Consider the following 21,051-nt stretch of genomic DNA (forward strand, 5'->3'; position numbering starts at 1 on the left):
ATCTAAGTCCAGTGTCTCTTCAGCCTTTGTATCACATCCAGGAGCCTCCATTTCCCTAAAATTGCTTACTCATCAGAACTGTGGAAGCCACATGTGATCTCTATAAACAAGGCATTAGTGAAAAATGAGGTACCATGTGAGAAGATGTTCCTTCTCTGCTTTAATGATCAAACTTCGTATGCCATCACCTGACATTTGGTGTTAAGACCGAAGCAGATATTTTCTGCATGACAAGTAGAATAAATTTCATAACAAAGAGCAGAATAAAATATCTAGTATTACAACAGCCTTGTCTCGCCAATCCTCCTTGCCCGAATGAACACTTGCTCTATTTTATCCTGTTTAAATGTCATTTAACAAGTGTCTCTGACCCAACATGTACTGCAGGTGTGTGTGTAGGCTGCTTTCAGAACCGAGTACATCCCCACATCTCTCCTCAGTCTCAGCGGGCAGGGGAAAAATAACTTGAAACACTTTCTCCCCCCAAACTCCCAGGCAGATCCTCCTTTTCCTCCCCAAAATATGTCCTAAAGTGACAGACTGGTGTAAACTCTGCAGTTCAAGGAACTGTCTCAGCATCCCTCATCCTAGCAATGGGCCCTACACTGTTACAGGGATGGTTAGGGTCGAAGACTGAACCCAGCAGACCTAAGAACCTAGACTCAGCTATTCACCCTCAGGAGGCCAATTAAACAGACAGGTAATAGTGAAAAGTGGAGAAAGGATTTGACCACATTGGAAAGAGGGAAAAACTATAGAGGTCCCGTGGTGCCCACTATTGTAGACTGAATGAAAGTGGCCCCTTGCACCCATAGGGAGTGGCACTATTAGGAGGACTGACCTTGTTGGACTAGATTTGGCTTTGTTGGAGAAAATGTGTCCCTTGGGGTGGGTTTGAGGTTTCAGATGCTCAAACCAGGTCCAGTGTGGTAGTCTTTTCCTGATGTAGAGCTTTCAGCTACCTCTCCAGTACCATGTCTGTCTGTGGGCTGCCATGACGATGGGCTGAACCTCTGAACTGTCAGCCAGTCCCAACTAAATGTTTTCCTTGCTAAGAGTTGCCGTGGTCATGGCATCTCTTCACAGCAGTAGAAACCCTAACTAGACACCCCCAAGTCCATCTTCAGCATCTTGGCAATATTGACAAAAGCAGTTTTGTCTTTTGTTTCGGCTGAAGCCAGACTGAATTTTATATACTGCACTGGTATGTTTTAATGCCCACTTGCCACAAATTAGAGTTACCTGAATGGGGAGTGTCACCTGCAGAATTGTCCTGGTGGCCTTAACTGATGTGGGAAGACACACCCAGGTGGTACCTCCTGGCAAGAGCCCACTTTTTTTTTTAAGTGCAGCAAAGGGAAGACTGTTTGTCTTTGGCACACTGGGTCTTCACTCTTGTCTCTGGGTTGATTCACCCTGTTGTTGCTGTTGACTCCTTTAATGATATCTGAAGCCGCATTTCTAGACTCCCATCCTTGACTGAGGACCAATGGGTCTCTGGGAATTTTCCAGGTCTTCAGCACCAGGCTGAACTGCTGAAGCACCCAACCTCAGGATTGAGCAACTACTGGATGGTCAGCTTCTAGGTGTAAGGCAACTTTTTCTATTTTAATATAAACGGAACTCATTTTTAAAATTAAATTTTAAAATGTGTGTGGGTGTGCGTGCATGTGTGTGTTTCTGTCTGTGTGTGTGTCTGTACGTCTGTGTCTGTGTGTACATCCTATTGTTTATTTTCCTCTGAAGAACCCCTACTATTACTGGCACCCATACCCCCTTTCCTAATGAGTCTAGGAGCCAGAAACCAAATTATCATGTTGGTTAATTTTTACATTGCTTTGACAAGTTGCTAAGAAAATTCATCTTCAAAGAGAAAAGGCTCATTAGCTTTGGATGCTTCAGCCCACTGACTCCATGGTTTCTGGACTGATCATCAAGGCAGGGGGAATGGAGTAGAAAAACACAACTTATCTCAGGGCAGACAAGAAGTAAAGGGGGAAGGAAGGGAAGGAGGGAAGAAGAGGGGGAGGAGGAAGAAAGGCTGGGGATAAGCCATATCCAGAGCACGGAACATATCCATTGACCTACAAGGAGGCCCCGCCTCCTACATTCCCATCACTTCTCCATGGTCCATTCAGCCCTGAGTCTGTTGGTGGATTAACCCTCCTTGGATGAGGTTAAGAGCCTTCAAGATCCAGTCACCTCTGAGCATGGTCTCACTGAGGCCCAAGGCTGAACACATGAGCTTCTGAGGACATTTCAGATTCCAAACCATAACCTACATGCATAGCTTCAGCTTATAGAGGGGCAGACTGAGTCTTAAGGGGATCATGCAACTCATAAAGGGAAGGACTAAGGCTGCTTCGTCTAACAGAAAAGCCTCTGCTGTGAACAATGTATTATTTCCCACAGAAGATTTATGACCAAAAATAGTATATAGCTGTGATCTGGTAGTTATAAAGTCTTCTAGCTTGGTTGCATTCAGTTAGCAGGATGCACTTAAGGCTTCTTTTGGGGCTTGATGGTTCACATCTTCGTACCAAAACAAGCACTATCTTCTTCTGAGTATATGATAGAATGGCTGTCCTCTTATTTATTAGAATATGCGGGTTGGAAATTTTAAATAAAGGAGCTGTAAATGCCCAGTGGCCCGACGTTTGTGTCCTCCAAACTTCATACACTAATGCCCCAAACCCCATAGTTATAGTATTAGAAGTGGGAGACTTTGAGAGACTCCCTCTGCCCTCATGAATGGGCTCTGCAACCTCATAGGAGATCCCCAAGAGTCTATTTGGCCCTTCTACCACTGAACACTGATAGCTGTCATTTATGGTGCAAAAAGCAAAGGACTAACCCCTAACCTGGACTTCTAAGCTTCCACAACTGTGTGAAATACTTTCTGGTGCTTCTAAGCAGCCCAATGGGGTGGAAACAGTTTGTATGTAGTATGCATGGACAAAAGGTTTCAGCCCATCTGAGTAAACCTCAAGAGTCAGAATTGCTGGATTATGTAGTAAAACTTTGTCTTACTTTGTAGAAAACTGCTAAATTCTGCAAAATGATGGTCTTTTTTTTGCATTCCCATCAGCAATAAATGAGACTTCCTTTTGCTCCACATCCTCAGATGACTCAAAATTCCCTTTTCAACACGCACCTGCTCCCTCCCCACTCTCTCAATGGTTATCTTGATTAGGTTTTCCCAAGAAGCATGGCCCGAGAAACAAATTTAAATGCAAGGATTTTATTCAGGACTACTCTGAAAGAGCACCATTAAGTAAATGAAGTACGAAAAGTTTAGAAGGCATGAAGGGTGAACTATCAAACCACTCTGGGTAGCTTGAGGTCATTCCACTGCAAAGCTTGGGGGCACCATGCAGAATACACTCACCTACTTAGCTACCTTATTTGGGTTCTTCTTCTTCTTCTTCTTCTTCTTCTTCTTCTTCTTCTTCTTCTTCTTCTTCTTCTTCTTCTTCTTCTTCTTCTTCTTCCTCCTCTCTTTCTCTCTCTCTCTCTCTGTGTATAGTGTATATGTGCATTTATGGGTGTACATATGTGTGGGTGCACTTGTGTATGTGTGAGCATGCTTGTGATGTCTTCCTAAGACACTCTCCACCTTAATTTTCGAGGCAGGGTCTCTCACTGAGCCTGGAGCTCATAGGTTGAGCAAGGCTGCCTATCTAGGCCTTCCCTTGTATCTATAGACACACACCAATGCACTTGTCTTTTATGGTAATCCTGGGGGTCCAAACTCATGCCTCATCCTTACAAGGCAAGCATGTTGTCAACGGAGCTCTCTCCTCAGCCCCACATGCTGTTTCTAAGGGCATTCACTCCCTGAAGTCTCAGGTTGCCTGGTATATGGACTGAGTCTGCTTCTCTGGGCTAGAAAACATTCTCAAAGGATCACAGAAATTTGTGATAGTCATAAACAGCTAAAATATGTCTGACTAACTAACTTTATTTTGGACTTTTGATTATAAAGTAGAGAAGCAAATTTAAGCTAATCCAAAGAGTTAATTGTAGCAATATCAAGAGGCTCATAAGCATGTAATAGCAAAACCAAATTAATGTCACGCCTAACAGAGGCTGGAACTACAAGCCGTAAGAAGCAGTGTGGCTACCTGGCTCTTTCAAGATCCACACTCCTAGCTTTTTCCTGGCCATTTCCTACTGTATGAGCCCTTCTAAGCTGTGTGATGTTACAGGAGCATACACGCCTCGTATGTCTGGTTATCTCAGGGCAATTAATTTCTAGGCAAGCGGAAAAGGGTGTTTGAATGCTTTCCACCCCCTCCTCCAGCTCCAGCTCCAGCTGGGATCTTTAGGTAATCACGGTTTACAACTTGGTGTGAATGTTTTAATAAGCTCCTACAGGGTTACATAACCATAAGAAGATATATGCACATATGGATATTCTAAAATGGGACATTGTCAAGTCTACCCAAACCCTTTGGTATCGTCTGTGTATTTCCGTTATGGTTTGCATATGAAATATCAAATTTATGCTTTTGTTTTGTTTTTATTAAAACTGGGGACCCATTGTTAGTGCTATTTTATACAGTTGTGGACACTTCAGAAGTAGGATCTACCTGGAGGAGACAAGCCACTGGTGGGTCATCGAGGGTATTGAATGAAAACCGGAAATGAAAAAGGGAAGGACATGCCTGCTGCTAGGTATAGCGGAGGAGAAAGTTAATCGTAGATACGAAGGAGAGCATAGCCAGAGACAAAGACATCTGTACAGTGGATATGACCAGACTGAGCTGTGTCAATGAGGAGAGGTGGGAGGGGAGAGGAGCAAATGACCAAGAGGTGTGGCCTGGGCCAAGAGACTGGCACAGCCAAATGGTTGAATCATACAGAAGCCAGACAAGCTGGGGTAGGGAAGCCCAACATAATACCTGGGCTGGAGAGTCTGCAGGAGCAGGTATGCCAGCCAGGAAGGTCCTGTGATGAGAAGAAACTGAGGAATGCTGAGGGGACCCTGCAGACAGCTTCCACTTTGAAGTGTTAATGGGCACCTCAGCCATTTGTCAGGGGTTTGAGACCTAAAGCTATCTCGTCCCTGATGCCTTTCTGTCTCTTTCTGCTTCTCTGAGTGCTATTTTCCCCCATGATGGACTGACACCTCTGAAACTGTGAGGGAAACAAAGAATTCCTCCCTGTAAGTTGTTCAACACAAACTACTTGTCTTAGTCAGCAATGTTTGGTGGGCGTTCCCCTAAATCAGATGTGGATAAGGTTTTTATTTTCCACTGGTCTCCATGCCAGTAGTGTTCTCAGTTCTCATACTCCTGAAAGAAAAGAATTCAGATGAGAAATAGATCCAACAGTCAAACATTTAGGTAGAGCAAGCAAGGAAACAAGAATATACTCTTTAGGAGAAGAACAGGTCACAGTTGAGCATCAGTGACTCGTCTTTTATAGAGGTGGGACTTACCGTCTCTTCCCCTGGTGCCCCTCCCTGGGTCAGCACTTCCAGGAAGGCCTATGCTTTTCTCGGAGCCCATTTTACCCTAATTCAGTCTGTTATAAGCAGAGGTATAAGATATGTGAATATATATTGGGGTTTAAGTACCCCTAAAGTTGATCACTGTACTCTGAGCATGGTCTCTGCGTGAAGAAGGTCCTAAAGCTTATTTGAGCTAATCCAGATGGGGGACACTACCATCAGCTGTTCTCTGTATGCTGTTTCGGGGTCTCATCTTAGGGTTTCTATTGTTGTGAAGAGACCTTACTTAGAACCAAGTGACCATGGATGTACAAATTCTATTCTTTTGTGTTCCTCTGTGTATCCTTAAGTGACTAACACAATATACTATCTTAATTAGTGTAGCTAACCTACACTGGGCTTAACCAGTTAGTATACATCTTTTCAGTTAGTATACATCTTTTAAGTATAATCTTTTCAAAAATTCTTTAGCCATTTTGCATCTTCAACTAAATATTTGAATGTTTGTCAGTTTCCCCCTAAAGTAAAAACTTATAGAGTACTGATCACAATTGCATTGGTACCATTGATTAATTTATGTTAATTCTTATCTCAGTCATATTGGGTTGGCCAGGCTATAAACACTATATATTTCTCTATGCCACAGCTTTCAGTATACAGATCTTGGACACATTGTATTAATTCAATTTCATCTTTTTTGATGCTACTATAAATGCTACTTTTAAATACTATTGCTGATCATTCATGTATATATAGAAATGATAGATTTTTATTCTGACTATAGGGAGTATGAATAATTGCTGGTCCTTTGTTGCTCTGGAAATTGTCTATATTGCAGTTCCAATGATGGCTCTTTTTACCTCAAGGCCCTGCTATCCATATAGCAGGGACACCGTCCATATGCATCCTTCATGCAGAAACCCTCTGAGCTCTCGCCTTTCTTCTCTGCAAACTCTAGCATTATCGTCCTTCTTCAAATCCATTCTCTGTCTTTGGCTTCATGTTAACAGGTGGGCTTGGTTTGGATTTCTCTTCTGTCCTTGTTAGGGTTTCTATTGCTGTGATGAAACACCATGACCAAAAAGCAAGGGGGGAGGAAAGCATTTATCTGGTTTACATGTCTATGACACTGTTCATCACTGAAGGAAGTTGGGACAGGAGCTCAAACAGGGCAGGAACCTGGATGCAGGAACCGACACAGAGGCAATAGAGGGTGCTGCTTACTGGCTTGCTCCCCATGGCATGTTATAGAACACAGGACCATCAGCCTAGGGGTGACACCACTTACGATTGGTCCCTCCACCAATCACCAATCACAAAAAATGCCCTACAGGCTTCTGTACAATCTGATCTTATGGAGGCATTTTCTTAGCTGAGGTTCCCTCCTCTCAGATGACTTTAGCTTGTGTCAGATTGACACAGAACTATCCAGCACATTTACATCCAAGTTCTGTGAGTTATCATCTCATAGGAAGACTGGCTGGAAGTAGGTTTACTCCAGCCTTCCTGCTTTCAGTAATTAGTCTTGCAGTTCTTCCTACCCAATTGCTGATAATTATTACTTTCTACAGTCAAACTTGATGCCGTCACTTATGGAAAGAGGAGCAGTTAGCCAGGCGTTGTGGCCTATGCCAGCAGTCTCAGCTGGGAAGGTGAGGCAGGAGGATTAACACATTTGATGTCAGCCTGGGCTACACATTGAGTTCCAAGTTCCAAGGCCATTCTGGACAGTGAGACCCTGTCTTCAAAAGGGAAAATTAAAATCAACTTTTGTGTGGTTTAAAGTCTTATTTCAAGCATTTTCTTTTATGTGATTCAGGGTTGCTATGTTTCTTTATAAATTTCTTTCTTTGACCTGAGAAATGGCTTCCTGGACTCAAAAATGCTTAGCATGTATTATGATCTGGTGTCTAAAGATGCTGGGAGTTGGAACCCTTAGGGGGTGAAGGGTCATGGGTACACTACTGATTTCCATATGGCAGAAGTTGATTCCATATTAAATGCATGAACCTAGTCAGGCCTGTCTTGCCTCCCTCTTGCCCTCTTTTTTCCCTTCCTTCATGGGATGTGCAGCAGGAAGGCTGACACCAAATGCTATGATAGGCAGCCTCTCAGTTTTCACAACTGTGAGCCAGTTAATTTCTCTTTATTGTAAGTTACCTCGTCTGCATTGTCCTGGTATAGTACATTAAAGGGGAGACTATGTGATTAACTTCACATTCCTTTTGCCTTTAAGGGTATATTAAAAAAAAAAGTCCAGTGTCAATATTGTTAGCTGCTGAGCGAGGCAGGGATTTTTATGAGGGAACTAGCCATATTACAGCATCTTCAAAGTAACCTTTCATTTTGTTTCAGTTAAAAGTTTGGGAGCTGGAGCGAGGAGAAAGAGTTTAGACCCCAAACCTCCCCATCAGGCAGCTCACAAACTCCTATAACTTCATTTCCAATGGATCCAACACTTCCTAGACACACACACACACACACACACACACACACACACACACAGAGAGAGAGAGAGAGAGAGAGAGAGAGAGAGAGAGAGAGAGAGAGAGAGAATAAATCTTAAAACAAACCAACCTCTGGAAGGATGTCAGGAAGCATTCAACATCTTCATAGTGCAAGCTGATTATGCTCAAAAGGTTTCCTGTATGTCCAACTTTTTAACATAGCATAAACTTTTTAACATGTGCTTCATGATCTTAAGCTAAGCAACTGTGTTCTTTGTCATTCTTGTCCTTAAACTGAGCACATTCAGGAGTGTACGACTTTAAGCGAGCATGCCCAGGAATGGGCCTGCTTCTGAAGTGCTTGCCCACGTGAATATGTATTTCCCCAAATAAAATCCCCACACTTCCTTTCTGTGAGGCATTGTCTTGGAAAGAACCCCCATACTCTCCTTACCTGTCCGGGTGATGCTCTCCTCCGCTCTTTGATCACGCTAGCTCTGGGCTTTGCACTCAGTCAGACTCAAGCCCATCACAGGTGGCTTCAGTTCCATTCTTTTTGCTTTATTATTAATTAGATTTTTTTGTTTAAGGAATTTGTAACATGTTCGCTTCTTTTTTTCCCTTCAGACTTGAAGAATTCTATCTGTATATGGTTGGGTCTTGTCATGTGTAAGTCCAAAATTCATTCTGTCTGTAATCGCAGGTCTTTCTGTGGATCAGGGGAATTATTTTCAATGGTGTTTTTCCTCGATCACCCACCCTCCCCCCGCCCCATCCTAGGATTCCTGTTACATGTTGGATTTGCTGATTTAATTCAGGAAGGCTCTGTTTGCTCAGATTCTTTGGTCCTCTCTTCCCAAAGCACAGTAAAATATTACTTACCATAGAAATGTCACAAACTTTGCAAAAGGTCATCTTCCACTATATCAAATGGTGGGGGCTCTTAATCTGCTCCGCTTACCATGGTATTAAAAATATCAAAACCAATCACAAGTAAACATGGAAGGTCTCTGAGGGTGATCCAAAACATTATTAACACAGAATTCAATACTAACGGGATGAATTGCGCCATAGGAAGAAATTTCCTTTGGAAAAAGAAGCCTCATGCCAGCATCTGAAACCACACTCAGCAAACACTCGTAGTACTCAGTGAGTACTAAATGCTTTTGCGTGTGCAAATCTTAAGAATCAAAGCCATGACCAGCTCCTCGCTTTGATACTCCCACACTCATTCATCTGGAGAGAAACAGCTCTAAAGGAGAATGTGGAGAGATATCAGAAAGTCCTTCCTTCCTTGGGTTCACTCTTTAGACTCAAGAACACGGAATTACTCATCAAGCATTGTAGTTAAACAAAAATACAAGAGCAATTCTGCTTTTCCCTAGAAAACATTCATCCTTTCTTAGAAAGTGGAAAAGCTGCCTGTGCACTTGTGATGTGTGCAGCGCATCGCCGAAGGGACCACATCCGGCACTTTACACAAAGAGAACATCTGTAGTCACTACCCCAGGAGGGGTGAAACTGCAGGACCCACAACCCCACACCCCAGGGCTGGCTGAACCACCAGAACAGAAAATTACTCTCCTGGTTGACTGCCATTTCTACAATGTCATCAATTGCATTCAGATTTTTACAATTCCCTTTAAAGATAACTGGGGGGGGGGGGGTTCTTAAAGTACAATGTGGTCCGGTGGAACAACTTGAGGGAGCGTCTTCCAAGGCCCATAAAAATAGAGAAACGAATTCAAGAGAAATGGTAAACTCACAGAGAAGACTAGCAGGAAAGCAAAAGTTTTAACAAGGACCATTTCAGGTTGATGTTGTTGTTGGTTTTTCCACACAGAACCTGGCAGAATGCAGCTCAGTATTTCTTTGGTGAATGGACAAAAGCAATCACAACCTTTCTTACTCTTGGCTTCAAACTATAGTCTCATCAGCATTAGATCTTGAAAGGTTACTCTAGTATGTTTTCATAGCTTCAGTTCACCAGTCTGAAGACGGGGATAGCTGTGCTAGGTGTTCTTATTACAGGAATTTATTCTAGTCATGGTGCCTGGGAGAAGGGACTTCTCAACAAAAGACAGCCATGCTGAGAACTCCCTAGGAATGACCAATGAGCTAGTTCTTACCCAAAACAGATCTAACAGCTAATTCATCTCAAGGTATTTCCTAATAGATCAGCTATGCATTGGCTGTACTATAAAACTGCATCATTGGGGCTCTTTGTACCTGACACTGGGTCATACCATCGGACAGTCCCTCAGACCACCCTTCCTGTGAACCAAGAACAACCTGCATGCTGCTCACCACACCCCACACACGGTGTACCTTGATGAGCGAAGCCGAGGCTCAGGAAGAATGACAGCTCCTCGCTTTGTTAGCCAGGGCTTCGGTGACTTGTACAGGGGAATGCAAAATCCATGAAAGAATTGGTGTTTCCAAGGGCATGGATGCGCCTTTCTACCAGTTTCTTAGGAGCTAACTACTTGATCTGAGCAAAGTATCTTTGGACTAATAGAGTATATGTGTCCTGTAAAATGGAGATAATGCCCCAATGACACCTGAAGAAACTTTGTGCCTTTAAACAGACTGCATATACCTTTAGCAGCTCTGGTCTTAACTGATTAAAATCTGGGTTAGAAATCAACCCCATACGATTTGTGACTAACAAGTTTTAAAAAACAGTGAGAGTTTTCCTCCCACACAACCAATGATCAACTTCTGTTGTCATGGTATTAAAAACACATTTGCAAGATAATCCCGTTTATTTGTACCATTACTCCAAAGGTGAGATTATAGAAGTTAATTCTTTTTCCTAAGCAAAAGTGCTTTTCAGTTATAAATGTAGTTATGAATAATCAACCTATCTTCTGGAAGTTGAATATTTGGAAGATCCCACGGAACTTGAAGAAAATTTTTGTCATTTGCTTCATGAATCACTCAGAAAATAAACTATGTTGATAAATTACTTCCTTAGACTGTCACTTGATTTTAAGATTCTACCATTGATTAACAGGCTTGATATCTTGATTCAAAGATTCTATCGTTGTCACATAAAGGGCTATGAAAGCAAAGGGCGCGACCCATTATGTCCAGCAAGGTTTGGGGGAAGGAAAAACCTGCCAGTATAGAAGGGCTATCACTAAATCCCTCATCACCGCACAGAATCGGGGGAAAAAAGCCACCACCCCCCTTTCTGGAATTTATGGTAGATGCTCAGGGCATGTGACATTGGATGATGTTGTTTGGAATCAAACACTGGGAATCTGCAGTCTCACAGTGATTCGTTCACACAGCTAGTTATCAAATGGTAGACGCTCAGAAACACACAAACCATCCCTGCCTCAACACAACTAGCATTCCTGGGACCCCTTGCAAAACCCAGCCAGATGTCGAATAATGAGTTTGGGAGGCTAGGAGGGTGAGAGGAACCGAGGGACCTTTACTCCAAGGCGAAGGGGCCTCTACGCATACATGAAGCATGCAGCGATGGTGGCACAGCTTTGGAGGAATGCTGAGCCTTAGCCTCAGAGAGGGAAAAAAGCTACGGGGGAGGGGCATGGAGGGGGGACTGTAGCCACCGCAAGCAACCAGCTCCCCCAGACTCCAGGGATACGGGCGCTCCAGCTGCTTCTGGAAGCTGGAGAAAAGCCCAAACGCCTCTAGGAAGGCCCGGGGGAGGTGCCTGCTCGCTGCCAGCAGCAGAAGGAGAAGGAGCATCCTCCGCGGTGCTCTGCGCTAGCGGAGGGTGGGTGGACGCACAGACCAGAGCTGGAAGGCAAGCGCCAAGCGCAGGCGACAGGCAGCAGCAACCCACTCGCGACCGGGAGGGGTTCTCACGCCCCCTGCTCCGGGGTGACGGCACCCGAGCTCGGAAGGAAACGGGGCGAGGGATGAATCATCCCGCCCCACTCCTCCCTCTCGGCTCGCGCGCCAACCCCCTCCCGAGATCCCACAGCAGCCAGCAGGCGAAGCCGGGGCTTCAGCTCAGTCTCCACTGAGCCCCCTGTGGCCTGCAGTGGAGAGGAGACAGACAGGGCGGGAGGCCAATGAGAACGACGCTCTGACGGGCGCCCTCCGCTGAGCCTCGGCTCCCTGGCGGGGCGGGGCTAGCTGCGGGAGGGGGCGGGCCCGGGCTGGCGCGCAGCGCGGAGGCTCAGCCGCTCGCGGGGAGAGCGCGTCGCGGGGAGTCGGCGCCAAGGGGACGCGGGAAGGCGCCACCACCGCCGCCGCTGGCCAAGGTGCTGGACACCGCAGGCCCATCGGCCGCTACGCCCGGTCAGGCCCCTTCTGCTGCAGCCGCTGCTGCCTCGCTTCCAGCCAGGTCCCCATGGAAGAGATGGAAGAAGAGTTAAAATGCCCTGTGTGCGGCTCCTTCTATCGGGAGCCCATCATCTTGCCCTGCTCTCACAATTTATGTCAGGCGTGCGCCCGCAACATCCTGGTGCAGACCCCGGAGTCCGAGTCCCCCCAGAGCCGTCGGGCCTCGGGCTCTGGGGTCTCCGACTATGACTATCTGGACCTGGACAAGATGAGCCTGTACAGCGAGGCGGACAGCGGCTATGGCTCCTACGGAGGTTTCGCCAGCGCCCCCACTACCCCGTGCCAGAAGTCACCCAACGGCGTCCGCGTTTTTCCCCCTGCTATGCCGCCACCGCCCACCCACCTGTCACCGGCTTTGGCCCCGGTGCCCCGCAACTCCTGCATCACCTGTCCCCAGTGCCACCGCAGCCTCATCTTGGATGACAGGGGGCTCCGTGGCTTCCCCAAGAACCGTGTCCTAGAAGGGGTCATTGACCGCTACCAACAGAGCAAAGCCGCGGCTCTCAAGTGCCAGCTCTGCGAGAAGGCGCCCAAGGAAGCCACCGTCATGTGCGAACAGTGCGATGTTTTCTACTGCGACCCTTGCCGCCTGCGCTGCCACCCGCCGCGGGGGCCCCTAGCCAAACACCGTTTGGTGCCCCCAGCCCAAGGCCGGGTAAGCCGGCGCCTGAGCCCGCGCAAGGTCTCCACCTGCACAGACCATGAGCTGGAGAATCACAGCATGTACTGCGTGCAGTGCAAGATGCCCGTGTGCTACCAGTGCCTGGAGGAGGGAAAACACTCCAGCCACGAAGTCAAGGCTTTGGGGGCCATGTGGAAATTGCACAAGGTGAGTCCTATGCCATCCCACCCCTGAATTCCCGCGCCCTGGGTTCTCCAGGTTTGCAGTACTCGGTCCCTCTTTGGGTCACAGCGCATCCCAGTGGGGGCGCAGTGCAGGTGCCTTTGGAGTCTGCCTTGCGATCTGGTGCATTGCAGGAGGCTCGGGGGACATTTAATGTGATGCACGGAAGTTGAATGTCTCCAGGGAGCGGTTGCAGGGATGTCTGAGCGTGGGTTTCCCACCCCAGGCACTGTGCCTGTGAGCTGGGCGCAAGGCACCCCCTCTTCAGTCTGCAGACTATGACCGCCACCACCTTAGGGCAAAGCCTACGTGGCTTGGCAGAGGCGCGCGGGTGGCCAAAGGCCTCTGGGCAAGAGCCAGTGCAGGGTGGATTGAGGACCCGGGACAAGGGACAGGAGGGGCGATGGGATTGCTCGGACCTCAGGGGAATGTCTCAGGGAGGAAGGCAGAAGCCGGATGCACGGAGGAGGCGGGGAGAGATTTCGCGGGCGGAATACTGATGAGTAGGCTCTGAGCTGGACCTCAGGCTCCTGTTGGAACGGAAGCAGGTCCTGTGCCTACCGGGAAGCAGGTGGAGAGGTCCTGCGGTCCCAAAGCCAACAGTTTGTCTGGTCCTTACTCTCGGGGGAGGGTACCTAAGGCCGGAGCAGATGGACCAGAGTATTTTAAGAGGTCGCGTCCTAAACCCATCTTTTTTCCCCAAACCATCATTCCACCAGGATTCAAATCTTTCTCCTTTCAGTAGCTGCTTGTGCAAACTTTGAGACACCTGTTAGCAGAGTTGTCTTTCAGGCCCCTTTTGAGGGAGCCTCTCCTAGGGCTGCTGAAAAACAATGCTTTTAACATGTTGTCATGTGACTCCCCTACTCCCGTGACTTCCTGTGGTTCTCAGACCCATCCTTAGAACATTCTAGCAAAATCCTCCTGACATCTTCCTCTTAACATCTTCCTCTTGGTTTCTTCTGCTCCTTGACTCCTCACTCTCTGCTTCTGTTTCCTGCTGTTCTTCAACCAACACCGGGGCCTGCCCTCTGCCTGAACCTTTACATTGGGTGTTCTTTCCCGAAATTCCCTTCCCCAAGGCCTAGATTGGGCGACTCCTTCCCTTGCTTCCTTGACTTTACTCAGATGTGAGGCTTTGCAGACCAACGGAAGCCGCCTGCCTCAGACAACCCTTTCCTCTCTGTTTTATTTTTCTCAGTAGTACTTATCACTCTCCGGCATGATAACATGCCACGTGGATTAATTATGCTGGGTTTGTGTTTATCTATTCCCCCTCCCCCAACACACACAAAGCAGGAAGATAAGCTTGTGAGGAAAGGGCTCTTTATAATAACATGCCCACGCTGCTTAGCAGGAAGGAGACCACTTGAGGAGATGTGCTGTAAGTCAGCTTTCCTTTTAAAGTCTTTCACTTAGTTGGAGGAACCCAACAGATGCCCAGCATTGTCAGGAGAAGTTGTCTTTACACCTCAGGGTTGCCTGCGCAAGGACAAGGCCCTGAAGATAGCCTTGCAGCCCTCAACTGCATCCCAGCATTCTGGGGGACTGGAAAACTGACTCTGGGAGGTGCCTGTTCTGCAGTTAAGATCAGAACAGCAATAATGATGGGACATAAAAAGACAAATGCCACAGTTTTCAGCAGTCATTTCTCAATTCTTTCCCTGTCTCAGCCTCCCAAGTGACAAGGGATTTATGGCATGTGCCACCATGCCAAGCTCTCCAGTTATACTTTTAAAAATGACATTCAATTTTGAAAGTTTAAAAAAACTGTAGTTCTCAGCCATTTTTCCCCTTTATATACCAATTCTGTACTCAAATTCATAACTGTCGCCTGGACATAGTTGATCTGTAGCTAAAGTTTTCCACAAAGTATCTGAGAAATTAACCACCCTGCCTGGGCAAGGGCCTTAGTGCTATATGTGCATGTCACACAGCCTTACTTGTCCATGAGGAAAAGCACATGCTCTATCCATGAAGACCAAAAGGAACCTTCAGATCTATGCCAAGCCCCATGTACAGTTGAAATGGCAAGCCTGTTTGCTAAGCCGGACAATGGAAATTGTGAGTAGACATTATGAATGAAACTTTTATATCTGCTTAAAAGAAAATTACAAAAAAACATAAGAAATGGAATAAAATGGCTGGACGACCATGTTCTGTCTGATTTGGGGCATAATTCTTCCAGAATAATGAATCAGTAACGTTTTGTCCAGTCAATAGCCAGGCAAGCAAATAGCCTGGAAAAGTCAAGCAGAAGAATGGTAGATTTCAATATTCAGTTGTCATCTGATAGAAGAACACTAATTATTATTCCTTAACTTTGTTTTTCTTTAACAAGATAAGATAATATGTTACTTCTTCATTTACTATCTCTATAAATTCTCCGGGGCCAGAATTGCTATGACCTCCAAAACACAGGAGAGCAAAGGCCTAAACCTTCTCCTCCCAGAGTTGGGTACTCAGTTATGAATGTTTCCATTCATATTCTGTGATAGTAACCATTTCTACTGATGAAATAAATATCTCTTTGGCACAAGTCATCAGCTTACACCCTCAAGAGCAAATAGTTTTCAAGTAGTTTTAACAGCTGGCTGAATTTTATTGTCAGTTTACCAAATTAACTTTTTAGATATTCATGACCTCCAAAATCCACGAATACAGAAATAATAGTCCAAGCCAAATATCTGATATCAGCACTTGCTCTGTTTCTTTATTCAAGCCAGGCTGACAGAAGAACTTGCAACACAGAAGAGGTTTGTAGACATTTGGAAAAAGACATTTAGAACTACTGTTCTAATTGCTTTGTCATTTTCAGCAGTTCCCAAGAGCTTCAAGAGTCTGAAACTCTTGATTTTGTGAGTCACAGATCAGTTTCATAAGCTTACTCCCATGTTTGTGCTGCCAAAGATTTTCTTTTCTGTTTTACCCTACACATGTACATCCTGATCTTGTCTCAAAGGGTCCTTAAAATTACTTTTAAATTAGTTAACTTTGGGGTTTTGAGATAGTCTTATGTAGCCCAGGCTGCCCTCTAACTTGCCATGTAGCCAAAGATGACTTCGAATCTCTGATCCTCCTGCCCTAACCTCCAATCAAGTTCCTTCTTTTCTAAAGTGAAGATTTACAAGTGAATCTTTTTAAAATAAGCCATCAGTTGACTACACTTTCATTTCTAAACTATGTGAGAAAAGTATTTGCTTAATTGTGGCATTTGCATGAAAATGTCTTATATGATACCTCCAAAATAACGTTCTGTTAACTACACATTGCAGCGTGGTACAACCTATGTCTCTATGGTCACCCAGCAGCCTGCATTTGTGCCTTTTTCTTCCTATTAGCTTACTTGAGGCAGACATAGAACACTGTGTGTGCCGTATAAACATCCTCAGAGGACTTAGGACAATGGTTCTGAGGAGAAGACGGTGCCCCTTGAACTGAACACAGTGGAACATGAGCTTTGGATCCCCTTTTGTGACTCGTGTCCTTTGCCGGCATTCAGTTTTCCTCCTTCTAACTGTATCAGGAGTCTTTTTGGTGTTGGTGGTAGATAAGTGCACACGATGTATTCAAAACTGCAGTGCAAAGCTTAATGTGGACTGTCATGGCTTCTGCTCCAAGTGTCCATTGGAACTGTAAAGAAGGTCCTTGAATTATAAAGACTTTGGGAGCTCTTTTTGAGGGTTAATTTTGGTGTGTTTTATTTTCATTATTATTTATTTATTTATTTATTTGTTTGTTTATTGACAGGATTTCACTGTGTAGTTCTACCTGTCCTGGAACTCACTTTTTAGGCCAGGCTGGCCTCTAACTCACAGAGATCCTCCTGCCTCTTCCTCCCAGGCACTGGGATGAAAGGTGTACACTATCACGTCTGAATTTTTCCAAAGGGGTATGTGTGTGTGTGTGTGTGTGTGTGTGTGTGTGTGTTGTGCTTTTATTTATTTGTAAATTTTGCTCAATAAAGTTTAGAAAATTTTAAGAATACATTGAGTCACAGGGAAATAGCTAGAGGACAGGAGGCTCCAAAACTGGCAGGGCTACTTACTTACGCTCAAGATGGCACAAGTCTCACGCCTCTCCCTGCCACCCACAAGGATGCAAAGCACTTCAATGGTGTTCTCAAAAGTATTTGAAAAAAAAAGTGTAAAATGTTTACAAATGATTAATTTCTGTTTGCATAAAGTAAGAGGTAGTCCCCATCATCTGTTGTTTGGCAACCAGAAATAATGTCCACACACAAGTTTCATGGTCAGCAGGAAAATTAATGCGCATTTCCCATCTGCATAGATTTTTCTTGAGGGGGATTTTGAAATATTTACATATGCATAGTAAGATATCTTAGGATGGGATCCAAATTTAAACCCATAAGTTATTTCATATACATTTTATTCAAAGAGCCTGGGTGTCATTTTATACAGATTTTTTTTTTTTTTAAGTACCAGCTGGTAATGGAGGCTCACCTGAGGTTAGACAGGAATTTGCACAAGCCGAACACCAGTTTGTGTTTGGAGGCATTTTCAGTTTTTAGATTTACAAATTAGAGGCGCTCAACCTGTAACCTTGGCATCCAGGGTAGGAGAACCTTTTATGTGGAAAAGAAATGTGAAATAGCATAATACTCGTAAATAATATCAGTTTAAAATAAACTTTATCAGAGAATGATAGCTGTAAAGGAACCAGCGTAGGTGATGCCGGAAGATTTCGCAGGAAGTGTAACAAAATCTGCCTTCCAGGAAGAGTTCACTGTGTCCCTCAGCTTGGACCAAGCAAAGCTGTGTGAACCTTGGGGAGCTTTTGATTTCTCATTCATCTCAATGTCTTGGTCCCTTTGTTCTCTTTAGCTCGTTCATGATGTTTTACCTGCCACCCTCAATTGAGAAATCCCGAGTTACAAAAATATGTGGTTTAAAAAATATTTGGCCATTTGCATTGAGGATTCTAATTGTTTTTAATTCCAAATATTGTGTCTGAAACATCATACTTACAAGGCCGCATTCTGATGCTTTAGATCCAAACACAGAGGCAGTGTTAGTTCAGTGAAGCAAAAATGCCATGATATCTACCTGGTCACTTCTATTGACTGATTTCTTTGGCTGACTTTATTGTGAAGCTGTTTGCAAAGAAGTCCAAGGGAAGCTTTATTTAAAAGAGCTGTAAATACCCAGTGAATGCCCTGATGCACGTTTTTACAGGGCTGTCTCCTACACATACTGGATCACTAAACAAATTCTACCAGTTATAAATTTTGTTTGTTTTCAAAGGCAAGAAACCTCTGGTTATGTATAAAAGTCCAGAATCCATTATGTTTTTATTTTATTTGTGTGTGTGTATTCATGTGTGCATGCATGCATGTGTATGTATACATGCATGCAAATGCCCCGTGGAAGCCAGAAGAGGGTGCTGGATCTCCTGGCACTGAAGTTATAGGTAGTCATGAGCCACCAAATGTGGCTGCTGGGAATGGATCTATGCAAGAGCAGCAAGTGCTCTTAACTCTTGAGTTGTCTCTTGCCCTGCTGATCTATACTCGAGGTCAGAAGTTCTTAAGCTATGTTTGCAATAATTTTCCATAGTTAAAGAAGTTTAGAACTCTCCATTCTAAACGCACTTCTGACAGTTCCCATTGTACAGTGTCATATCATCATAATGCTATATGGTGGTCATCCTCCGTCCACAGTGTCACCTCCTGTGGTTTTGGTTCTTGGAGTCAACCAGAGTTCAAAAGTATTAAATGAAAACTTCTAAAGGTAACAACGTCTAAGTCTTAAATTGCTTGCCATTCTGGATGGCACGATGAACTCTTGTCCCATTCTGGTCTGTCCACTCAGGATATGGTTCACTCCTTTCTCCAGAGTATCCACTGCAGAGCCTCAGTTTGTAGCTTGGTCCATTATTTGATGCACTGCTGTAGGATGGCAATGTCTGAGTTTAAGCAACCCTCATGTCGTATCCACACATTATATCATAGTGCCTACACCATCCACCTCAGTTCACCTCATCAGGTAGGTATATCACGCATCATCAAAAGTACCATAAAGACAATATATTTTGAGAGAGAGACCCCATACACATACATTTTATTATATAGTTATAGCTATTATATTTTATGACTGCTATTAATCTCTATCTAATTTACAAGCTAAATCTTACCATATATGTGAATGTGTATAAAAACACACTATGTATGCAGAGTTCAGTACTACACACAACTTGGGACACCTACTGAGAGTCTTGTCTCCATCCCTCAAAGAGGAGAGGGATGCTTTGTGTCAATAGCAAACTAGCTACGTGCTGCAAACCAACATTTTTCAAACTTATTCAACTTTGGAAATATTTTTGAGTGGCTCGAATGTTTGGGAAACATTGTCAGGTCAATGATTCGTCAAAAACTTTGTTAGGGGTAATTGTAATTGATTTTTTTTTCTGTCTATGCAGAATAGAATATCCAAACCCCAACCTGAGGAAGAAAGTCCCTAGTGAGCCCCTCCCTAACTCTTATGTTAATTCTTGAGTAAATGTTGAATTAAATTAATTCTTAAGTAAATGTTGAGTTAAATTAATTCTTAAGTAAATGTTGAGTTAAATTTATTACTCTTTAAATGCTACAAGTTGAAGGGAAAGAACTACCTAATTTTGTAATGTTTATATATAAGGATCTGGGTGCATATTGTCTTCTTTACTGTTGTAAATACTGTGATTCTTTGCAATGATTTTAGGCATCAGAAGTCTGATGCACTGTATGAAAGAGGAGCTGATCTTCCTTGACTACTTTTAGGCTCTGTACACAAAATGCCAAGGGCAAGTTTAACTGAACTCTTCACTAAAGTATTTCTCACCAAACTATATTAGGTAAAAGTAGATTGTTTTGAATATTCTTTTGATTCAAAAGGCAGTATTAAAAAACTGAGAGGGGCAGCTGGGCGGTGGTGGCTCATGCCTTTAATTCCAGCATGTAGGGGACAGAGTTAGGCAGGTCTCTGTGAGTCTGAGGCCAGCCTGGTCTACAGAGTGAGTTCCAGGATGGTCAGAGCTATACAGAGAAACCCTGTCTCAATAACTAAATAACTAACTACAGAGATAACTCCGTGGCTAAGAGAGCACATACTGCTCTTCCAGAGAACCTAGGCTCAAGTTCAATTCCCAGCACCCAACCCAGCAACTCATAACTGCCTGGCTCTAGGGCAGTGACTCGCAACCACGGGGGTCACAGATCAGATATCCTGCATATCAGATATTTACATAACGATCCATAACAGTAGCAAAATTACAGTTATGAAATAGCAACAAAGTAATTTATGCTTGTGGGTCACCACAACAAGAGGAACTGTATTAGGGAAGGTGAGAACCACTGCTCTAGAGGTCCCGATGCCCTCTTTTGGCTACCAAGGCTCTCTGTATGCCCGCGTGCACAAACAAGTCAAAATTAAAATAAAATATGTTTAAAAGTTAAAGGCCTAGTGTTCCTATGCCATGCTAGCACAACAGTTTATAAAAGCTATATCAGTAGCATTTCTGAGGGGCAGCTTCATTAATATTTTAGACAATAATATAGTCATGGAGGTCAGTTTTTAGAGTTACAATGAAATGGCAGCAAGCAGTTTATCAAGATAATCAGAGGTTGACCAGGTTTGCCTAATTCATCACAAAGCCCACCACTCCTGGACAGGGGTGTGCGGGGTTGGGGCTGTGTCTCCCAGCAAGGATCAATCCCAGCTGCTCATGTCAGCGCCAGCTGCTGGCGGCCATCTTGCCTTCCTTTCTCCTGCAGCCGCATCAGGGACGTGAGTGCGGTCTTTTCGTTTGGTCCTGGGTTTGCCATCTTTCACTCTTCTGGATGAAAGTGCAGCGTGTCGGCCTGGGACTAGTCACAGTCCTGTCTGCTGCTTAGCCTTTCGCTCCTCCCGCCCCATCTGACCTCTGATCTCCAGCTATCTTCCCACCCACTGGGTTTACCCTTCCACCCCTTCTTAGACCAGACT

The 21,051-nt window shown here is 44.6% G+C and overlaps 1 protein-coding gene across 19 annotated transcripts in view; it reads left to right on the forward strand.

The window, feature by feature from the left end:
* Window positions 1-12,064: 12,064 nt before the first annotated feature.
* Trim9 (tripartite motif containing 9) overlaps window positions 12,065-21,051 on the forward strand; it is a 110,023-nt gene continuing 101,036 nt past the window's right edge. For 8 of the 19 annotated variants that reach the window (XM_087911766.1, XM_087911772.1, XM_087911774.1 and 5 more), the window contains exon 1: window positions 12,068-13,054. In XM_087911766.1, the coding sequence (XP_087767892.1) occupies window positions 12,233-13,054 (822 nt within the window). In that variant the 5' untranslated portion in view covers window positions 12,068-12,232. Of the gene's footprint in view, window positions 13,055-21,051 lie in introns of all 19 variants that reach the window. The other 11 variants (XM_087911767.1, XM_087911773.1, XM_087911769.1 and 8 more) reach the window with 5 other exon arrangements.

Source organism: Myodes glareolus, chromosome 11, assembly GCF_982192425.1.
Source record: "Myodes glareolus chromosome 11, mMyoGla1.1, whole genome shotgun sequence".
NCBI lineage: Eukaryota > Metazoa > Chordata > Mammalia > Rodentia > Cricetidae > Myodes > Myodes glareolus.